The 20273-nt window shown below is 39.6% G+C and overlaps 1 protein-coding gene across 1 annotated transcript; it reads right to left on the bottom strand.

Moving 5' to 3' along the window:
• Positions 1–203: 203 nt before the first annotated feature.
• Positions 204–19473, bottom strand: LOC130540650 (uncharacterized). The gene is made up of 3 exons (XM_057299396.1): positions 19349–19473; positions 16641–16791; positions 204–819 (listed from the first exon to the last, which is right to left on the bottom strand). The coding sequence occupies exons 1-3, from the start codon at positions 19396–19398 to the stop codon at positions 673–675; spliced, it is 348 nt and encodes a 115-aa protein (XP_057155379.1). The 5' UTR covers positions 19399–19473; the 3' UTR covers positions 204–672.
• Positions 19474–20273: the final 800 nt, after the last annotated feature.

Below are 20273 nucleotides of genomic sequence, written 5' to 3'. Positions count from 1 at the left end.
TTATCTGTTGATGGACATTTGTTTTCACATCTTAGCAATTGTGAGTAGTGTTGCAGTGAACACAGTAGTGCTAATATCCCTTCAAGATCCTGATTTCAATTCTTTTGGATACATACTCAGAAGTGAGGTTGCTGGATCATATAATAGAAATATATTTTTAAGGACCTCTTAAGGTTTACCATGAACATTAGCTACTAATATTCTTTTTCTGTAAGATCTTTTATTTCACGAATCTGAATTCTTCTACCAAGGGGATTTTTAGGAATCAAATTCTCATAGTTGGTGAGAAACTGGTATATTAAGAATATAAATTAATTACATTGTATGATATTTGAGATTTTTCATTAGATGTCATCTAAAATATCACATTAATATTCATTCATTGGCTTTTTGGTATAAATCTTACTTTTAAATCAAAGTATAGAAGAGATTTTGAGGGAAATGCTCTCAAATAGCATAGCATAGATGAGACATAATTGATTATTTTATTATGCTTCAGTGCCAATTGTCTTTAAGATCCAGTAGGGAAACAGAGGGTGGCATTAAAAAAGTTTGAGTTGTGATTCAAATACAAGGTGTCCAAATGGAAACCTCTATATTAGAAGCACATTTTTCCTGCACAGTTTTATCTAAGATGGGCTGGAAGGGATCTGGAGACCTGCAGGAATGTGTTTAGGGATGGCAAAGATAAAAGTCTCTGAGTAATGTGGGAGGAAGACTGGGTGTTGATGGTGTTTCCTTGACTGCCGTGGTCCCAGTAGCTTCCTCCTCTTGAGTCTGGCTGTGTTCATTGTTAATGTCAGGAAATCGGGCAGCATTCTATGGAATGATGAAGAGGATCTCAGATAAGTGAGAATTAATTACCTGGGATAGGCATTGCCTAAAAGCTGTCATTCTTCAGTTGAGTGCCTGCAGGGGACAATCGGATCCTCCTGCAGTATAATTACCACCTTACAGTGGAGTGACCTGATTTGCAAAAATACAGCAATAATAAAATAACATTTACATAGCAATTTATACTTTACAAAGAGATTTCATGATCATTTCTTTATTTTATCCCTGTAAAAACTCTGCAAAGGAGATAGGGCAGGGAGAGCTACCCTTTTTCTAAAAGAAGAAGAAACAGAGAGAGGTTGACCTGCCCCTAATCATACAACTACTATGTGGGAGAATCCTGGTTTCCCGGGTGCACTCTTGCCACCACACCTTGCTCCACTGGTGAGTAGGAAAAGCCACCCAACTCTTCAGACCCACAGCAAAAGAGAATGTGCAGCCTGCTGCGAGAGTGTGTGTGCATGGATATGTGGAAGTTTGCGGTAATGCTACAAACAGGGAGCATCACAGTAAAAGACACTATTTTATATAAGAGAGGTGGCACAGGGAGAAAGAGAAAGAAGGAGAGGGAGAGAGAATGAGAGTAAAAGTGAGAATAAGAGGGTGGATCTTGAGGAAAGAAAGAGGGTGATGGAATCTGAAAACCGTACACTAAAACTAAAAACCAAAATGTCAAAACTTTTTTTGTTTTTGTTTTTCAAGACGGGGTCTTGCTGTGTTGCCCAGGCTGAAGTACAGTGGAGTGATCATAGCTCACTGCAACTTCCAGCTCCTGGGCTCAAGTGATCCCCCCCCCACCTCAGTCTCCCAAATTGCTAGGACTACAAACACACACAACCATGCCTGGCTAAGTTCTTTAAAATTTATTAATTTAAAAAAAATTGTTTTAAAGATGAGTTCTCACTATGTTGCCCGGACTTGTCTCAAACTCCCGGCCTCAAGTGTTCCTCCCACCTCAGCCTCCAGAGTTGCTGGGTTTACAGGTGCAAGTCACTGCACCTGGAGTAAACATTTTCTAAGGGAACAAAATAAAAGGGAGAGAACTCACAGAAATGAGACCACTCAAGTCTCAAGCCCTATCTAGCATAAGCAAAACACTACCATTATAAAGAAATGCCTGAATAAACATACAGTCTAAACTCACAGAGCTCCTTATCTGGAAGGAGCATATCATCTAAAAGGATGAATGATATCTGTAAAGCTCACTGGAGACAGGCTCAAGGTGGTAGGTAGTTGGATTTTCCAGGATCAATAGATTTCTTGAGGCAAGTACCAGCAACAGAGCCAGTGGATGGCCACCTCTAAGAGGCTAGGGTCATGTTTCAACTTTTCTTTATAAGGGAAACTCCCTAGCCCCATGGTTTCCCAGCATTCAGGGCAGCACAAGAACCATTAATGGGAACAGAAGGTAGATGCTGGACTCAAAATCTGTACTGGATCTCGCCACTCTGACTTGGCCACTCCATTTAGAGGCCTCTTATTGCAGGGCTTTGGTCAGGAGCTCTTTTATAGGCCTGCCCATGCAAAGGGTATAGTTATCATGTGAAGAAAGTTTTCTCTGACCCCTGAGGGTACAGAAAAGAAAAGGCTTGTGTGAGTACTGAGTGCCAATGAACCTGTTAAAAAGATGTTCTGTTTAGTGCAACTCCTGGAGCACTTGTTCAATCAGTGCATAGAGCCTGAGTATACTTTGGAACTGGGAGGGAGGGCAAGTGCCTGAGGAGTGCACCTGTCAGACATTGCTTGTTAACCACTGTCTCTTTCCACTAAGCCTGGACATAGCTAGCCCAGCCACTGTCATCAATAACAAGTCTGAATTGGCATAATAAATAACATCTCTTTGCCAACTTTCTCCTAGATATTCGGGTAACGTTACACACTTGTTACACTTTTGTAATAGGCAATGAACAATTTGTGGGGGGACATGCAACATTATGAGAAGGTGAGACAAGCTTAGGTTCCCCAGGTGAATATTTGGCCCTATTTTACCAGGGGCCAGAGTCATTAAATGCTTTAGTCCTTTGAAAGATGTAGCGGCAAGAATAGAAAAGGTAAGGCGATGAGCCACCCAGTTATGGAGCCCTCCAAATGCTATGGGGATATAAGCACTCTTGGAAACATATCTGGCCACTGTGAATGAAAACAAATGGATCAGAACCAACTACTTTTAGGATAAAATATCATCACAACAAAAATACGGTAAAAGACAATAAATAAGAAAAGGAAAAAAATCCACAGATCACTGGCTGCTTGGATTTTTCAAAGAAAAGTATGTAGCTGGTGCTATTTTTACACATCTCGGGTGTATTTCCAAGGCCACAAAATGAGTTGACAATGATTTACTGACTTTTGAACATAATTTGCAGCTGCTTTGTATCTCAAACTGAGTCTCAATTTAATCGTGAATTGATTGCAGCTATGGTAAAATGCAAACTTCAATTTAGCATTGGGAGAGAGAGTAAAGTCAAAACAACCACTTGTTTCTTGATTCAACCAAGTAATTGGTTGATCTGGGGAAGAAGAAAACAATTGTTTGAGAGAATTGGTCAGAAAGATCTCAGCAGACTCTCAACACAGGCCCAGCCACTGAGCCTGCGGCCATGTCATTATTGCTGTTTCCCCAATAGACTGTTCCCTCAGTGGCACCGACGTTCTGTGATTATCTGATGAGACCACTAGAAACCCTGAATGGCTCAGTTGTCTCTCCTGCCAGTCTCCTTTCCTCATACTAAGGCTTATTATGTGTGAAAGAAATAAATACATTAAGTGGGAAAGTGATAGAATTGAAAAGACAATGAACAGCTGCATTGAAATATATCTTTTCAATTTAGTGCTTTATTTAAGGGTTTCAACTCAGCATAGAGACATTACGTTTTCTTGAGCCATCCAGGAAATCATATCAGTTACAAGAAGGTTGGCTCACTTGAGCCTCTGATTTGCCTGCCCATTTAATGGAGAAGATAAAAGGCTGCATTAGGCTCTCTACTTTGTCCTTCATGGGACTCCATCTCAATTCTCTGCAGTCATCCACACTCTTTTTTTTCCAAAGACCTATTGACTTCAGGGAGGGTTATTATTGCAAATGCAATTTGGTTAGATGCTCAAAAGAAAAATGCTTGACTATCAGAAACCACTATCTAAGCTAATTGCCCTTTGAGTGCAAAGTAATAAAGCTGAGAATCCATGGCAAAATTAAAAATGTGTCCAACCTGACAATTTTCACCTTGTGTTAAGGTCAAATTACTTATACTTATTCATAAATGAAGTTTCCTGACCTTGTTTTATGATTAAGAAGTGTATAGCACATTGAGTAATTACATAAATATCCTTAGTATATGTTGGATACATTAATAGTGTTATGGGGATAGGGAAGCTATGCAAGGCCCCAAACTCTGCCTGTAAAAATTGTATCCTTTTATCATGTGCATACCCACAGCTCCTTTTATATTTGTTTAGTACTCCCCTCATTATCTTAAAGTTCTATTTTATTTATTTACCTGTTTATTTTACTGGTATGACTTTCCATTTGGATGACTGCTCTTTATACCTGTTGAGAATGCAGACCCCCTGGGGGCAGCTGACCAGCCTTAAAGTGAAAACTAGTGTTCACAAGTTTATCACACTGTCCATGCTGAAGTATTTTAAAGTAGATTCTAGTTAACATACAAATCTCTCGTGAGATCAAAGGTAGGAAATATGGTTGAAGTAAAAGGGTGTAATGGTTAATACTGAGTGTCAACTTGATTGAAGGATACAAAATATTGATCCTGGGTGTGTCTGTGAGGGTGCTGCCAAAGGAGATTAACATTTGAGTCAGTGGGCTGGGAAAGGCGGACCCACCCTTCATCTGGCTGGGCACAATCTAATTAGCTGCAGCATGGCTAGAATATAAGCAGGCAGAAAACTGTGAAAACAGAGACTGGCCTAGCCTCCCAGCCTACATCTTTCTCCTGTCCTGGATGCTTCCTACCCTTGAACATCAGACTCCAAGTTCAGTTTGGGGACTAGGACTGGCCCTCCTTGCTCCTCAGCCTGCAGATGGCCTATTGTGGGACCTTGTGAGTATGTGAGTTAATTCTTAATATATATATATACGGGTTTATGAAGAAGGTGGGTATAGATAACTCTGCATTTTTGCTAAAGGGGAAATGGATCAGTGGGTTACCAGAAAGTATTTTGTTTAGATGCAAAGCAATGGAGCATGTTTTTAAAGCAATGATATAGCAGAAGGGTAAACAGGTGATTCAAGAGAAGGAATAATTGCAGATTCAAGTCATATATACCCATAATAAACCCATATACGTATATATATATTCCATTAGTTCTGTCCCTCTAGAGAACCCTGACTAATACAAAGGGACTTCAGAAAACTCTATTAGTCCCATCTTTATCTTTCTCTTTTTAATTTCTTCTTCCTTTTTAGCTTCTTCCAACCTTCCTTCAACATTTCCATTTATAATAAACAATCTTAAACACAACTCATTCCTCTGCAAAGACGTGGAATGTTTTTCCTATTTTCCTTACATTAAGTGAGTCATAACTTACTGAAACTTAGTGGAAAACCTACTGACAAAAGAAGAATATTGACAATATAAAACCACTGGGGAAATGGTGTGAAGCAAGGAGGAGGTCCCTAAGCCTCTTGAACAGGGCTGATAAGAGTGAAATAGGTGCTCTTCAGAGTCAACGGAAACAGTAGGGATGGTGGGGTTTATTCTAGGACCACATAATAAGAGGAATGAAAGTGCTATCTATAGTAATTACATTTTTTACACCTACCATATTGGCAAAAAAATTGATAACATGAAGATGTGTGGAAATGCATTCATAAATTATTGGCAAACATACATTTTTACATTCTTTGTAGATGTCCATTTGCCAATATCTATTAGAATTACCATTGCATATAAATTTTGACCCCAAAATTTCACTTCTAGGAATTCATTGTTCAATTCCATGTACACATGCAAAGACATATGTAGGAAGATATTTCTTGCAGCATTGTTTATAGTAGCAACTAAAATAAACAGTAATAAGGAAATGGTAAAATAAATAAAATATGGCACATACAGCTCGATGCTATATGTAGTCATTTATTTAAAAAATGAGGCAGCTCCATATGTACCCATAGCTATGGAACATTCCTTGACTCAGTTATCTATTTCTATCATAATGTCATGTAACACATCATCAAAAATTTAGTGGCTTAACACCATGAACATGTATTTAGCTTAATCATCTGTAGGTTGATGATTTAGGCTATGCAGTTCTTCTGGTTTCAGCTGGGCTTGCTTTCATATCTGTGGATCAGCTGGATATTGGCCAAAGTGATCGGAGGAATCTTTTCACCCTCCACCATCAAATGTGCCATCATACCTCCATTGGTGCCCGTATATTGTGACTTCCCTTGTGTCATAGCAGTTGTGCTGTCCTGGCTCCGATCTGAGGCTCACCCCTTTATGAGGTTATCTACTTATTGACTTGACTCTGCAATTATTCCTTCTCTTGAATCACCTATTTACCCTTCTGCTATATCATTGCTCTAAAAACATGCTACATTGCTTTGCATCGAAACAAAATACTTTCTGGTAACCCACTGATCCTTTCCCTTTTAGCAAAAATGCAGAGTTATCTATACCCACCTTCTTCACTTCCTCACTTTCCATTCTTTCTTGAACCCACTCCTGTTGAGCTGTTGTCCCCACCAATCCACTGATACTGGTTTTGCCAGTGTCTTCATCGATTTCCATGTTGCCATGTCAAATGATTCCTTCTTCATCCTCATCTTACTCAACCTCTTGGTAGCAGTTGGCATAGTTGATCACTTTATCCTTCTTGAAACTCTCTCTTCTTTTGGCTGCAAGGAAACCTCCCTCCTTGTTTTCCACCTAACTCACTGGTCACTACTTCTCATTTTCTTGGGCTGAATCTTTTTTATCTTCCTAACTCTTAAATGTTGGAATACTCCAGGCTCAGTCCTCAAATCTCTTCTCTCTTCTTTCACAACTCATTTCCTAGATGATTTCATCCAACCCTATAGTTTTAAATACCAACTATATGTTGATAGATCTCAAATATACTTCTCTATTTGTTTTATAAGAAATATTATTCCCTGTCTGTGGAAAAATGCAATAAATAACCCTACACGTATATCTTTCATTAGTATTGATTTTGCTTCTTAGAAGTTGATAGTTGGGAGGAATGGTATATTTTTCCATTCTGTTGCTATTATTAAATTGCTCTTAAAAAGACAGCAACATGTCACATTTCTACCAGAAATAGTGGAGAGTATACTTTTTCTTGCAACTGTGCAAGTAATAGGTATTCTCATTTCATTTTTGTGTCTGATGGGTTCAAGGAGATGTCAACTTTTAGTAAGCGGTGGTAACAGTCTATCTAGTGTAACTGACTGGCCAGAGTAGCAGAGTAAGAGGTGGTAGGAGGGTTATTGTTGAAATAACCAATATCCTGTGCTGTGTACTGTAAGAGAAGAAAAGAGAAGAGAAGAGGATGGGGTTTTCTGTAAAGGTTCTAGTAGAACAGCTGACCAAGCTTCCTAATGTGATGAAGATTGTGGTCCAGAGACTTTTGGAAATATAATAAATGTCCACTTTAGGCAATTGTATTGATTAATATCAGGTGCAGGTTGAAGCTAAAAGTAACAGAGACAATAACAGTAAAAAAAATAATATCTTACGTGATAGTCTGGAGGTAGCAATTCAGGATTTCAGGGCCGGTAAGACCCTGCCCAGTGTCAGCCTCTTCTATCTGTTGAACTGAAATTCATGGCTTCAGTTCCCAATGTCACCTCATAATCAAGTATGGCTGCTGGAGCTCCAGCAATTACATCTACATCAAGTGGAAAAAGGAATAAATTGAAGAAGAAGAACACATTCCTTCCCTTTAAGGAAATTCCTAGAAACTGTGCACACCAATTCTGCTTATAGCTCATCGGCAAGACCAGGAAATGTCTATTCCGGATGGCCAGCTAAAAATCGAGAGTTCTTTTTCCAGGTTGACTGAGAAAAGTAGAATGTATAATGGAGGAAATTAGAAATTTCTGCCACAGCTATCACTGTCTCAAGTAGAAATTGTCTAAGAAAAAGCTTAACTACAATGATGATGGCAAGTTCCTGGGTTTGGGTTATTAAACAGAGCCTTAGATAGGAACTGATTATCTTGAACTAAATAGACATGATTGGGTTCATTTCTACAAACTTCCTCACTTGTGGTTCTCAACTAGCATTGATTTTACCCCCCAAGAGACATTTAGCAATTTGAGACATTTTAGTTGGTCCCAATTGGGAGATGGTGGATGCCACTGGCATTAATGGGTAAAGACTAAACATCCTACAATACACAGGACATTCACACAATAAAACTTATCTAGTCCAAAAATGTCATTAGTGCTGAGGTTGGTAAACCTTTCCATAAACAATTCATAAAGGCTTTAGTCAAATTTCAGGGTCTAAGCAGAGAGCTGTGTGCATTGCCAATTTTGAGCGATTAAAATAATTACATTTCATATTACTCTGGCTTCATTTGGGCCATGGAATTCCTCATTTGATCCACTGGGTGAGAAATTAAGTAATTATTTCCCCAAAACACATGATCTCTTTTTATGTAGACTTTTTATGTTGCTGTGTGGCAGTGTGACCTATCGTTATAATATTAGTACAATCATTTCAGAATCATTTTCAACCCTCTAGACCAACCTACTTTTCTATCCTTCCTGAGATGGGTGATGTTTTCCTCTTTCATATTTCCTGTTTCTCACTGCGCTTACCACATTGCACAGTAATCACATGTTGACATGTCTGAATCCCCTACTGGATCACAAGCTCCTTTAAATCAGGGACAATATTTTATTTATTTTTGTATTTCTAGTGCCCAGTGCAGAGTATGCAACTTAGCAGGAGCTCATAAATACACATTGAACTGAACTGAGCTCCTGTTTATCCTTGGGCCTCTCTTCATTCCAGGCCTGCTTGGATATCTTCTGGTTTGGCACTCACAGCAAAGAACCTATCACTAAAATGCTTCCCATTCTGGCACTTCATCTAAAATCCAGAGGATGGGAAAATTCAGAGAACAGGAACTAAGGTGTTAATAATTTAGTTTCTCCTGTGCCCTCTCTGAGTCAGCTGCCTCTCTGTGGTTTACATTTTCTCCCAACCACATCCAGCTTTCAAATGTAAGTATCAACTAAAAACTCATTGAGGTAGTTTTTGATGTAGGCAACAGAAATTGAGTGTGTTCCATTTTAAAATTTTCTTAAGGGAAAGATGATACCACCTGGCCTGAAGTTGGCAGGTTGGTTCCAAGGAGGTTGAGGAACAAAGGTGGAGGAGGTAGGAAGCCATAGCAGTGAAAATGTTGGCAGGCCCAGGAGCAGGATGAGAATTTACTGCAAACTGGCGGGTGGTGTCAATTCTCTATTTTGGTTCGTGGAAGAGGTTAGCTATCATGAGAGTCCACAGGCCTATCCACACATCCTTCAGCAGGCTTCTATTGAAGGATTCTTCTGCCTGGAGATAGTTAAGGTAGTTTCTCTTTCACTAAGAACATATCATATCCAACAGAATCCAGCACATTCTAGTTAGAGATTTTCTTGAGACCAATTTATATAACCTAACAACTATTAGGTAGAAAAGGATCTTCTCACAGCACCATGAATAGAGACAGCTTTTTCTGACCACTCATCCATCCTCATGTTTCTTTTGGGGGGTGGGGCAGGGGGGTGATTTGGGGGTTATGGTTTATTTAATGAGATGCACGGCCAATAATCTTTTAAAAATATCAAGAATACAATATCTTCTGTACTGCTGTGATGCCTCTGTTGAGACTTACTGAATGGCCATGCATGGAACTTGAATTGACCAAGACCATTTATTCATTCATACATTCAGTCATGCATACATGCATTTAATTTATATTTATTGAGCTTTTACTAGGAGCTAGATGTTCATGAAGATTGTAAGACACTTTTACTAGGAGTTAGATGTTCATGAAGATTGCAAGACACAGAGCATGGTTCTGTCCTGATACAGTCTAGGCAAGATAAAGATAAAAGGTGGGATGGTGATAAGAACAATGGTGACTAAGAGCTTAAGAAAATGGTACAGAGTCAGAGTGTCAGTGAGTTCAGAAGAGTAAGCAGTTCTTCAACATAGACTCCAGAGGTCGGGAAAAACTTGATGAGAAGTTGAAAACTGAGCTGAGTCTTGCAGGGTGGGTAGGATCTGGACGTGCCTTAGGGCTCTACACCTGTGGTTCTTTCTTCATAGAATGCTCTAATGCTTGGATCAATCCTCTTAATTTTTTATATCTCAGATTAAAAGTAATTCCCTCAGAGAAGGCTTCCGTGACCCACTGGATTAGGTAACATGCCACCTTTACGTGTCATCATAAATGTACTTCTGTGTAGCACTTATCAAAACTAGAGCTTAAAGCTCCTGAAGGAGGGACTGTGTTTATCTTGTTCACCTTTGAATCCCCAGAACCTATTAAAGTTTTTGAAACTGAGTAGGTACACCATAAATATTTGTCCAAATAATAAATGAATAAGTAGGCATAGAGAAATGGTGGGTGTTCCTGAGTAGTATGAGCGGGTGTAGACATCAGTGTGTGCATGGCAGGCTGTGAGGTTCTGTGTAGATTGCATAGTATACCTGTGTGTGGAGCAGTGGAACATGATTGTGATGGTGGGTTGACTGTCTAATATCAGGGAAAGAGGTTAGTCTTTTTCTATTGGTCATGAGGCTGTGGAAACAACATACTGAAATTGATTATTTTGAAAATTAATCTGTTTATATTACAAGAGTGAATTTGATGAGGAAAGGATTTGTAGAGCTTTGCATCCTTAATAACTAACAGAAACAGGGCTGCCTTTCAAGAATCTGGAGTAGGAGCTAGTTTATTAAACAGTGACTTAATATTTTCAAACTAGATACAATAAGGGTCAAATCCCTACCTCATAGAGACATGGAAAATGGAAGATCCTCATTCCTATGATAGGTTGTGTAACCCCCATGCAGGTTTATTCTGTGAGGATGCTAAATATACCCATCAGACTGCTCCTTCATTTAGGAAATTGCACAATGAAGCTTTAAAGATTAAAATTTAATTCCTTCCATGAGTTCTTCTGAATTGAAATGTCTTTTGAAAACCCAGACTGCAATATCCTCTCCCACTACTCCCCCTGACCTTTCCCTTCCTTGATTCCATTCCTCTTTAATTTCCTGAGCTCTGGCTCGTATGTGGAGAATTTATTTCATTCTACAACCTCCCAAGCATTTACTCATAAAGGGATGTCCTAGAGGCAGAATGGAGCCATGTAATCATGAACACTGATTATGTGGCTTCCACCATCCTGTGGGCTCTTCACTCTCCCCTTCATTAGACCTTCAATTAGACTATAAACTCCTTGAGGACAGGGTCCAATCATAATTCACCCTTGCATCCACTTATCATTACCTGCATTTTGTCGAGATAGCTCTTTGGTATATTTGTTGAATGATTTGAGTCATTCAACAAATGACTCAAGAATGGGTCAGAAGTTTAGATGCAGTTTGCTGGCTCTCATCTGGGAATGAGAGAAAGTCTCATACAGTCCCTCTAGAACTAGGACTTTTCTGGAATCAGAGTAGAATCAGCCCCACTAATTCTGGTGGGTTCTGGTTTCACTTTAGCCAGACTCGGCTACCTGTCCTTTTAGTTATCTGACCAATTTAGTTATGCTACTAGGTCCAGGCTTCTTACTTGGGAGGTGGCCAGGCACATGCTAATGATTCCAAGTCAGAGTTGCAGTAGAGTTGAGAGGGATAAGAAATAAAAATGTCCCATTCTGTGACTGGAAAGTAATCTACTAGATCTATTAAGATTCCTGAAAATGACTCTCTAACATTATGGTATGTGTGGAATTGCTCACACATATGTGTATTACACACATGTAATAAACACATGAATGAAGTTTGCTGTTCATTTCACCCCATCTTGTAAATACAATTCAGGCAAATGGAAGAGTTGGCAGAGCAGTGGAAAAGGCATTAGAATCAGATTCTATCTTCCCAATAATTTAATAAGACTCAGGCTTCTCACCCATAAAATAAGGAGTTGGAATACAACAGCTCTTAAAAGCACTTCTAGCTCTCAAATTCCATTATTCATCAGCCTGCCAGAAAATACATCTTCCCCTGCCAAATATGGACTCAACACCCCACCTCTTCCAGAAGTTCCCCAGATACCCCTACACACCTCCCTGGTTTCAGCCTCCTACTTCTCCAGCCTTCTCCAAGGCATTCTTCTCTCCCACTGCCAGCCCAAACCTAAAAAAATGACTTCTTTTTATCAGCTCTTTTCTCTTTGCTTCCTCTTTCTGCATTCAAACCAGATTCGTTTCCAATATTGTTTGTTCACTGCCTAATGAAGATCAGGTCTGCAGTATGATTCTCACGGGTCCCAGGCACTTTTGCCTTCATGGGCCCCTTACTCCATTAAAAAATATTAAAACTGTTATTTTACAACTGTGTTAGTATAAAGTTGATTATTTTAATACTTTATATTAAAACATTTTCTGCAGCCTCAAGATTGTTGTGTGTGTGTGCGTGTTGTGTGTGTGTTTACTACTATGCCTAATGGATGGGTTGGCTCTGGAGGAAATAAGTAATCAATTACAGTATAGTATGGTAATTATACACATGTCCTATGAATAAGCAATAGACCTACACCCAAGAAAATTAACATTTTTTCTTCAGTGGAGAGAAGGAAAGGTCAAAAACAATTCAGGAAGTTAGAAATGGTAGATCAGGGTTCAGGAAAATCCCCCTTGACTGTGCTGGTCTACTATGACCCTGAAAGTCCTCCATTTGGCAGGCAGCAGCCTACCTAGTCTCTGTGCCGTCATTCACTCATTGAACATCGTATATGTTGCAGGCGTTGTTCAGGTGCTTGGGATACATCTGCAACTAACACAAACAAGGTTTCTTCTTTTAACCTCCCTGTCATGTGAATCTGAATATGAAGACATAGCTTCTTGAAATGTATTATTTCCCGCTTTATGCAGTGGGAGCAAGGGGCTGATGCATTTCCCAGTGGCTTGGGGGTAAGGAGACGGCAGCACTCAGAGCTCCCTGGCTATGCTCATTAGGGAAGGCTCTGCCTGAGGAGTCCCTTAGTGGCAGTTCATGTGATTACTAAAGATTATCTTTCTGAATCAAGATTGCTCTTCTGAAGCATGTTTGGGGGGAGTTCCTTGCAGGTGCTTTATTTCTCTAGGAGTTTCATGTTAAATATATTTGATATTGATGTAACTATTGCAACATAAATATTTTGCCTTAAAATAACAACCCTGGTTCCTTTTACATTTTTGTGGAAAAAAAAAAAAAGGATGACCCGATTTTATTTTCAAGGTAACAGGTGGAGGCTTCCAAATTTTCTACATGGGAGAAAGAAAAAGAACACCAAATGTTCTGTGTTTGCAGGAAAAACTCAAAGCATAGCTAATTCAAGCAATACCATTTGTTAATTTATCACAAGTGGGAGATGCAAAGAGGACTTTTGAAATGAAGTCTAATAATTCCATATTAGGTGTGGTCCATGGTGCTGGCCATTTTTTACAGGTGAATTTTGTTCTTGTTCTTTGAAACTTGGTGGCTATTGAAAAGACTTTAGTGTTATTTTCCTATTAGTTTAGACTCTAGGTTACCTAATCTTATTGTTTCCAAAGTTGTAGAGGAAATTGTTGGCTCCCACTGGGAAAGAAAGGAAGACATTAGACGCTATCTTATAAAGGGAGCTGCATCTTCTTTTGAGATTCATGCATAGAAATCAATTGGGTAGAGAGCAATTGCACGCGATGCTAACAATGGTAGAGATGTTATCAGTCATCATTCTAAGTCTTCACTGTCTCCAAGCCTACTATGGTCCATACACACTATTTTTTCTCACTTTATTCTACATGCTGAGTGGACTGATCAAATTCAAGGAATAAACAGTCATTATTTATAGGGAACTTTTGGGATGGACTCTTATAGGACATAGGGTAATTCTTTGACCCCCTGCCACCCCCGCACAAAAATCTACCTAAATAAATCTAAGTATCTTTTGTTCATAGGAAGATTCTTATGAACAGCAAGCAGACTTTTAAAAACAGAAAAATTTCACTGTAGCGTGGATGGTTTGGGGCTTATACCATGAAATAATAAAGTCTGTATAATGTACTCTTAATTATGAGTTCATTTCTATGACTTTTTATTTCTCTCTCACTTCTTATTTTATATAAGGTGATTAATTATAGATTGACAATGAAAGAAACACAGACTTACATACCCACGGATTAAAGAAATCAGTCATTACATTTAACGGTGAGCCTAACAATGAGAGATGTGCTTCCCTTACGGTGTTTCTCATTCGGGGTTAGTGTTAACTAGAATCCTGAGGGAAATTTGGCAAGGAGAATACTATTGAATTAAAACTTCCCTGAGTCTTAGTCCATTGAGCTTAGGAGCAAGAAAGAAAGCCACATTGGTCAGTGTGGAGAGGTCTTAATAAAAGCATCCTTTGCTGTTTATCATTTCATGGCTGACAGGCCTCCAATTGCAGGTGCCTAGAGCCTTAGCCGTGGCCCCCCAGGTCACAGGAGCACGCTGTGAGCCAAGAGACGAGGCTGAGCAGCCTTCATGTAGCAAATGCAGCAGGGCAGAGGCAACAGGGAACATTAAATGCATTTGCCATTGGGTAGGCAGCGTGAAGAGAGCTTTCATGAAGGTTTTAAAGGAGCTGGCAAAAAAAAAAAAAAAATCACAGCTCCTCACAGACTCCCTCTCTGAGGAGATATCATGAAAGAGATAAGGAGCCTCATTTGCAATAATTAGAGGCATAGTGTCCTCTATACATAAATATTTTAGATTTCAGCCATGTAATGAGTTTGTCGTGAATATCAAGACTGAAGGAATGGGAGTGAATGGCTGCACTGAATCCTGACACCAAAAAGATCTCAACAGACAGTATAAGTGGTTCTGACAAGAAGACGGATTTCCAGGCCTTTTGAAAACCACATGAAATGAAGAAGAAAAAACCCATCCAAAGCATCACATTTTACAAACCACCACATGTGATTAGAGACATAAATGCAGCAAAATAACATAGGTACAAATGTGGACACAGAGTCCAATCTAGGTCCAGGTGATGCACGGTTTCGTTAGAGAGAAACTATCTAAGATACCTTGTCTTCTCCCCATGGCTTTCCCTGTGGAAAGTCTAAGAATTGTGACAAAGAAGTCTTTGCTTCTTTGGCTTTTTACGGAAATACAACTGAATTTGATTCAAGAAGTCGAATCTTATCTTCAAAGTTCTGAATAGGTTAGATTTGAGCTATCTCTTTAGGAAAGAATAATAATGAAACCACCAAAGTTTTAGAAATTGTAAACTCATTGGGTATAGCTTTTCAGGCCCTGGAGACCTGTTATGTTGATGATTTTGAGTCAGGACAAAGAATGCCTGTGCTTGCACATAATTAAGTGTGCTTAGAATAACCACACCTTCTAGGCCTACAAACAAAAGCATCATCAGCATCATATTAATTACTATTATTTGCATGTCTCTCAGAGCCCTGGGTGGCAGTTTGCAAACCAGCGTCCTTGACTTTGCTTCCACATAGACATTAAAGCTTTCTGGTCAAAAGCCCTATGGTTATCACCCTGGAGAAAAACCTGTAGTTTGGCAATATTGCTCAAGAAAAAATATTTTACCTCTTCATTATCAGGTCAACCAAATTCAGCATTTCAGGTGACCTTTACAGAAAACTATTTTAAATTGTGATAACTGCACTTTGGTTGTCTGGAAAAAATCTATAATGTGCAAGTAGAACATTTGAATGTTGCATATATCACCTTATATTGGAATTTAAATGCATTATCAATTCCAATATTAGGGGCTAATAAATTCTATGAGTATGTTAAGTGGCATTACATGTTCATTGATTCTCTAGAATCTTCAGCCAATATTGGAAAACATGGAACAGGTTTTACCCTTGACCTAGTATGATAATAAATTGAGGAGTTGTCCTAATACTTATAAATATTTAAAAATACAGCAACAATCCATTATCCACAATTCCAAGGTCTCAAAATTTCTGAAAACTGTAACAACTGACTTGGTGGCAAAACTTAAACTAACTTTCTGGCAGCACAACCTAACACAAACTAGCCTTATTGACATAAGAATATTTACAGTCTTTAATTTATTCAATGTAAACTTTAATAAATGTTTCTGTAGAAATATCAGTGTGCTTGATTACAGAGTACTGCATTGGAGTTGCCATGTAATAATATAAAGAACACTTACTGTTATATCTTTAAAACCCAAAAAGTTCTGAATCCCGAAATGTGTCTGGTCCCAAAGTTTTGTTGAGGAATTGTGGACTTCTTTAACCTATGTGTTAGGCATGAATCTCAGGGCCCAAGCTATGCTATGCAAAAACATTCCTTTGGATGTTTCTTTTCAAACAACTTAAAGTTGAATCTGAGTCCCCCAAAGTCATGGCTGGAACACTCTGTCCCGTCTATGTAACCCCCAATTGAAGAAGACATACCAGGTGCCCACAGATCAGGACAAAGTCTTCTAATCTCCACTCCATCATGGTTGCCCCTTAGTTCTCCCTACAGTAACAAAATCATCCTGATTTGCCTAGAACTTTCCTAGTTTTAACACTGAAAGTCCTGTATTCCATGAATTACCCCAGATAACATGGGACAGTTGTTCACTCCAGCCCTTCCCCAAGCCTGCCAGCGTTTTGCTGACTCTACCTTTTTGCTTGGGTCTTGCTCTTTTGAGGTACACCATGCAGTTTGGAGGTCTGTTGCTTCCTTGAGACACGGTAAGGAGTGGTTCCAATTTGGGGTGCTCACGGGATCCACAGATCTCTCCTTTCTTTCCTCTGTCTCCCCATCTCCTGATCTGCAAAAACATGCACTTTCTCTCAGCCCTCACCAAGACATCTCCCATTGTCTTTCAGTGGGCTCATTTTTACACAAACAACAGGAAGAACACTAAATTGAGATGGCATCTGCTTTCTTCCCAGCAAAAATACCTGAGGCACAGAAACCCAAAAAGCCTACTTAAAGTTGAGGAAGGGGAATACAAAGAGAACAAGCCCAAATTAATGCATTAATAAACTGCCCAGCCACACATCGTCTGTTTTACAGTGGCTCCCTTCTTCATTAATTCGACAGACGGTGAAGCCTTTAGAGGGAGCACCTTTGTTCTCATAAACCCTTCTTTTGGACAATTACACTTCTTTAATTGTTGTATGCTTTACAACACTCTTTCACATACATTATCTCATAGTAGGGCAAATATTATTATCCTCACATGTAGATGGAGAAAGAAATAAAGACCTGAAGGAGTGTAAATGATGTCATCATCAGCACCCCTCAATCAGTATTTTTTGGCAACTCCACGCAAACAGTTTTTAAAAGTCTCAAAAGCCAAATATTACCATCCTGATAGCTGCTTTGGTTTCGTAAATTCAGAGGCTTTTTCTTTTTTAAAGTCTTTTGAATGAGTCTCTAAGGATTGATATCCTCAAATAATATTTGCATTTGGCACTGTATAGTGGATACAAAAACAAAAACAATCAACAAAAAATAATACTGCTCTTTTACTCTTGTGAGGACAACAAAACCTTAAATGCATCTAGACACAAAAACATTTTCAACACACAGTTCATAGGAATGTCACCCAGATGCAGTAACTGAGAGACAAATGGGATTATTTGATTTGGAAGAAAGTGCGTCGGTATTGTGATGGTAAGCCAGCCTCCTCCGTTGCCACTTTGTTTCTTCCCAGCAGAATCATAAATTCATTTAGGTACCTACTCCACCCCATGAACCTCAGGAGAAGCTGAGTTCCAGGAGTGGATGTTATTGGTCTAAACCTAGCATTATCTCTTTTTTCCAAGAATTAGCCAGAAATTCCATGTCACCCATTCTGGTCAGTAGGATGGAAGAAATGATTTTCTGGAAGTTTCTGGAAAAGCTTTTACACACGTAAGACACAGAAATACAGTTTCTGTCTTCCAGCTGATGGGAGTGAAGATCCTAGTACTTCAAGCCTTCCTGGTAGCCATCCTAGATCCTGATGGACCTGCCTGAGATGGTATTGATGGGAGGATAGAGAGGAAGAAGTTCCCAGGTCATTGATAAAATCAATGGGCAACTGGGTCAGCCAATTCTGAAGCCTGTCTTACCTCTGGACTTTCTTTTATGTAATCTAACACTTGTCCTAATTATTTGAGCCAGATAGAGTTTGGTTTTCTGTTCCTTGCTGCCAAAAGCATCCTAACTGACACAAAGAATTATTCCTCTTCCACATTTGTCTTCCTTTCACAGATGAAGAAATAGGGACCCAGAGAAGCCATATAATGTATGCCAAGGTCACACAACCATGATTAAATGCCTTTTTTGTGTGTGAGATGGGGTTTCACTCTGTCACCCAGATTGGAGTCCAGTGGTGCAATCTCAGCTCACTGCAACCTCTGCCTCCCTGGCTCAAGCGACTCTCATGCCCCAGCCTCCTGAGTAGCTGGGACTACAGGCATGTGCCACCACACCCAACTAATTTTTGTATTTTTGTGTAGAAATGGGTTTTGGTCATGTTGCCCTGTCTGGTCTCGAACTCCTGAGCTCAGGCAATCCACCCACCTCAGCCTCCCAAAGTGCTGGGATTACAGGCGTGAGCCACTGCACCCAGTCTGTTTAAATGCCAACTTTATAAACCTAAGATTAGTTGTAAAGGAAATTTTAGAGATGGCTTTCAACATAAGTTGGGTAGCAGATTTATAACAAAGTTCTGGCTGACATTTAGAATAGTGATAAGCTGAGTAATAATATTCAACAGGGAATCTCAGATAACTTCAAGGGGCCTTTTGGAGTCCTGGTGTTTCAATCCAAAATTCCTTATCCTCTCAGCATTATGTCTGCCAAGCCTACACACCAAGAAACCTGGCCCTGGGATGTTCTAGACAACAAGAAGTTCCATTTAACCACCTTCCTTTAAAGTCAAGGGCCAGACTTAGGAAGCCAGCTTCTTGCTTTCTCTCTTCAAGCCCCTACCCGGGTACTTCTAGAGTATGAGAATCAAGGTGCCCAGAAAACAGAAACCAGCAGCCCAAATTGGAGAGAATTTAGACCTTAAAATCTTCATGGGCTCAAAAATTTTCTCATTAGTATCTGCCTTCTGATCATAAAGGTCCCAGAAAATTCAAAACATGTCTTGCGGATCTGAAGCCACCCTGCATCTCCAGTGTTAGCGTAGCTCAATCCCCTTTTGTTTTCTACGTTCTTCTCCTTCTCTTCTACCGTCTTTGCCCACACCTCCCACATGTCCACCATATCCAGCCTGGGAAAGGTGCAGCCATGGCTGGGCACGGGAAGGAAAAGGAGGAGTGATGTGCCGTCCCCTCCCCGAAGTCTCAGCCCCAGGGTGGGGTATTATTCTACTTCCTAATCCTTACATTTCTGCAGTGGTTCCTGCCTCTAAAGTCTTCATGTCTCCCTCCACCATGTTTCTTGATGACACCAGAGTTTTATTTGAGAAACATGGAAAAACTGGCCAGTGAGCCCCTCAACCCCAAACAACACCCCCTTTGTGTGGCAGCACAATTAATACGAAGTCCCAGTGTTTGTGTCTGTAGCCTATATTGTTTGCCGCCTGCCTTTGGGAGAGGCAGACCTCCTTCAGGGTCTATCAGTGGCACTTTATTGTTTGTATCTTCTATTTAAATTTTTAATACGGATACATTGATAATTTTAATTAAAAACAACTTTCTGCATTACTTCACAACCTGTTTCTTTTTTTTAGTTTGCGGTAATATGTTGAGAATAGTATGTGATACCTGTGGCAGGAGAGAGGAGTAGATTCCTTTTAAGGCAGTTAGAAGAACTCCTTGTTGTTCAGGCAAGCACCAAGGCAAGAAGCAGTGACAATTTTTCACTGACAGTGCCCCAAACTTGCCCTGCAAAGCTTAAAAGGAGACGCTACTCTTTGAGGTCCACTGCTTGAATCCAAGGCATGTGCTATGCTTAGTGGAGTGTGTTTACAGCTCCTTTTTCCAACATGCCACACACACACACAAAAAAAGATGCTCATGCTACTTCTTGCTTTCTGTCTATTTCTTTCTTGCCCTTAGGCTTAAAAGTAAGCATGACGGAGAACAAGAGAGAAGGCGTGCCCTGGCAACCATTGCCAGGAAACAGATTTCACTGAAGTCATAAATTAGAAAGATAACCCACTTACCGGAGGTGGGTTCATATGCAATGCTGAAAAATCTGCCAGTATAGAGAATATTGCTACCTTTAGCTTCAGTTTTTTTAATCACTCATGTTTGATAATTATAAAGATGTTTAAAGAGGAAATCATGATGTATAATCCTATCACTG

The sequence above is a fragment of the Pan paniscus genome, chromosome 10, assembly GCF_029289425.2.
Source record: "Pan paniscus chromosome 10, NHGRI_mPanPan1-v2.0_pri, whole genome shotgun sequence".
In the NCBI taxonomy this organism is placed as follows: Eukaryota; Metazoa; Chordata; class Mammalia; order Primates; family Hominidae; genus Pan; species Pan paniscus.
The sequence above is the reverse complement of the archived record's forward strand: the minus strand, read 5'-3'. Positions and strand labels throughout refer to the sequence as shown.

Excerpts from the sequence above, each read along its gene's own strand:
- LOC130540650 (XM_057299396.1), bottom strand. The coding sequence starts at position 19,398 with ATGGTGGAGGGAGACATGAAGACTTTAGAGGCAGGAACCACTGCAGAA. Across the intron at positions 16,792-19,348 it reads GCAGGAACCACTGCAGAAAT|ATCAGGAGATGGGGAGACAG; the intron begins GTAAGGATTAGG and ends ATGTTTTTGCAG. Across the intron at positions 820-16,640 it reads AGCAAGACCCAAGCAAAAAG|AATGCTGCCCGATTTCCTGA; the intron begins GTAGAGTCAGCA and ends ATCATTCCATAG.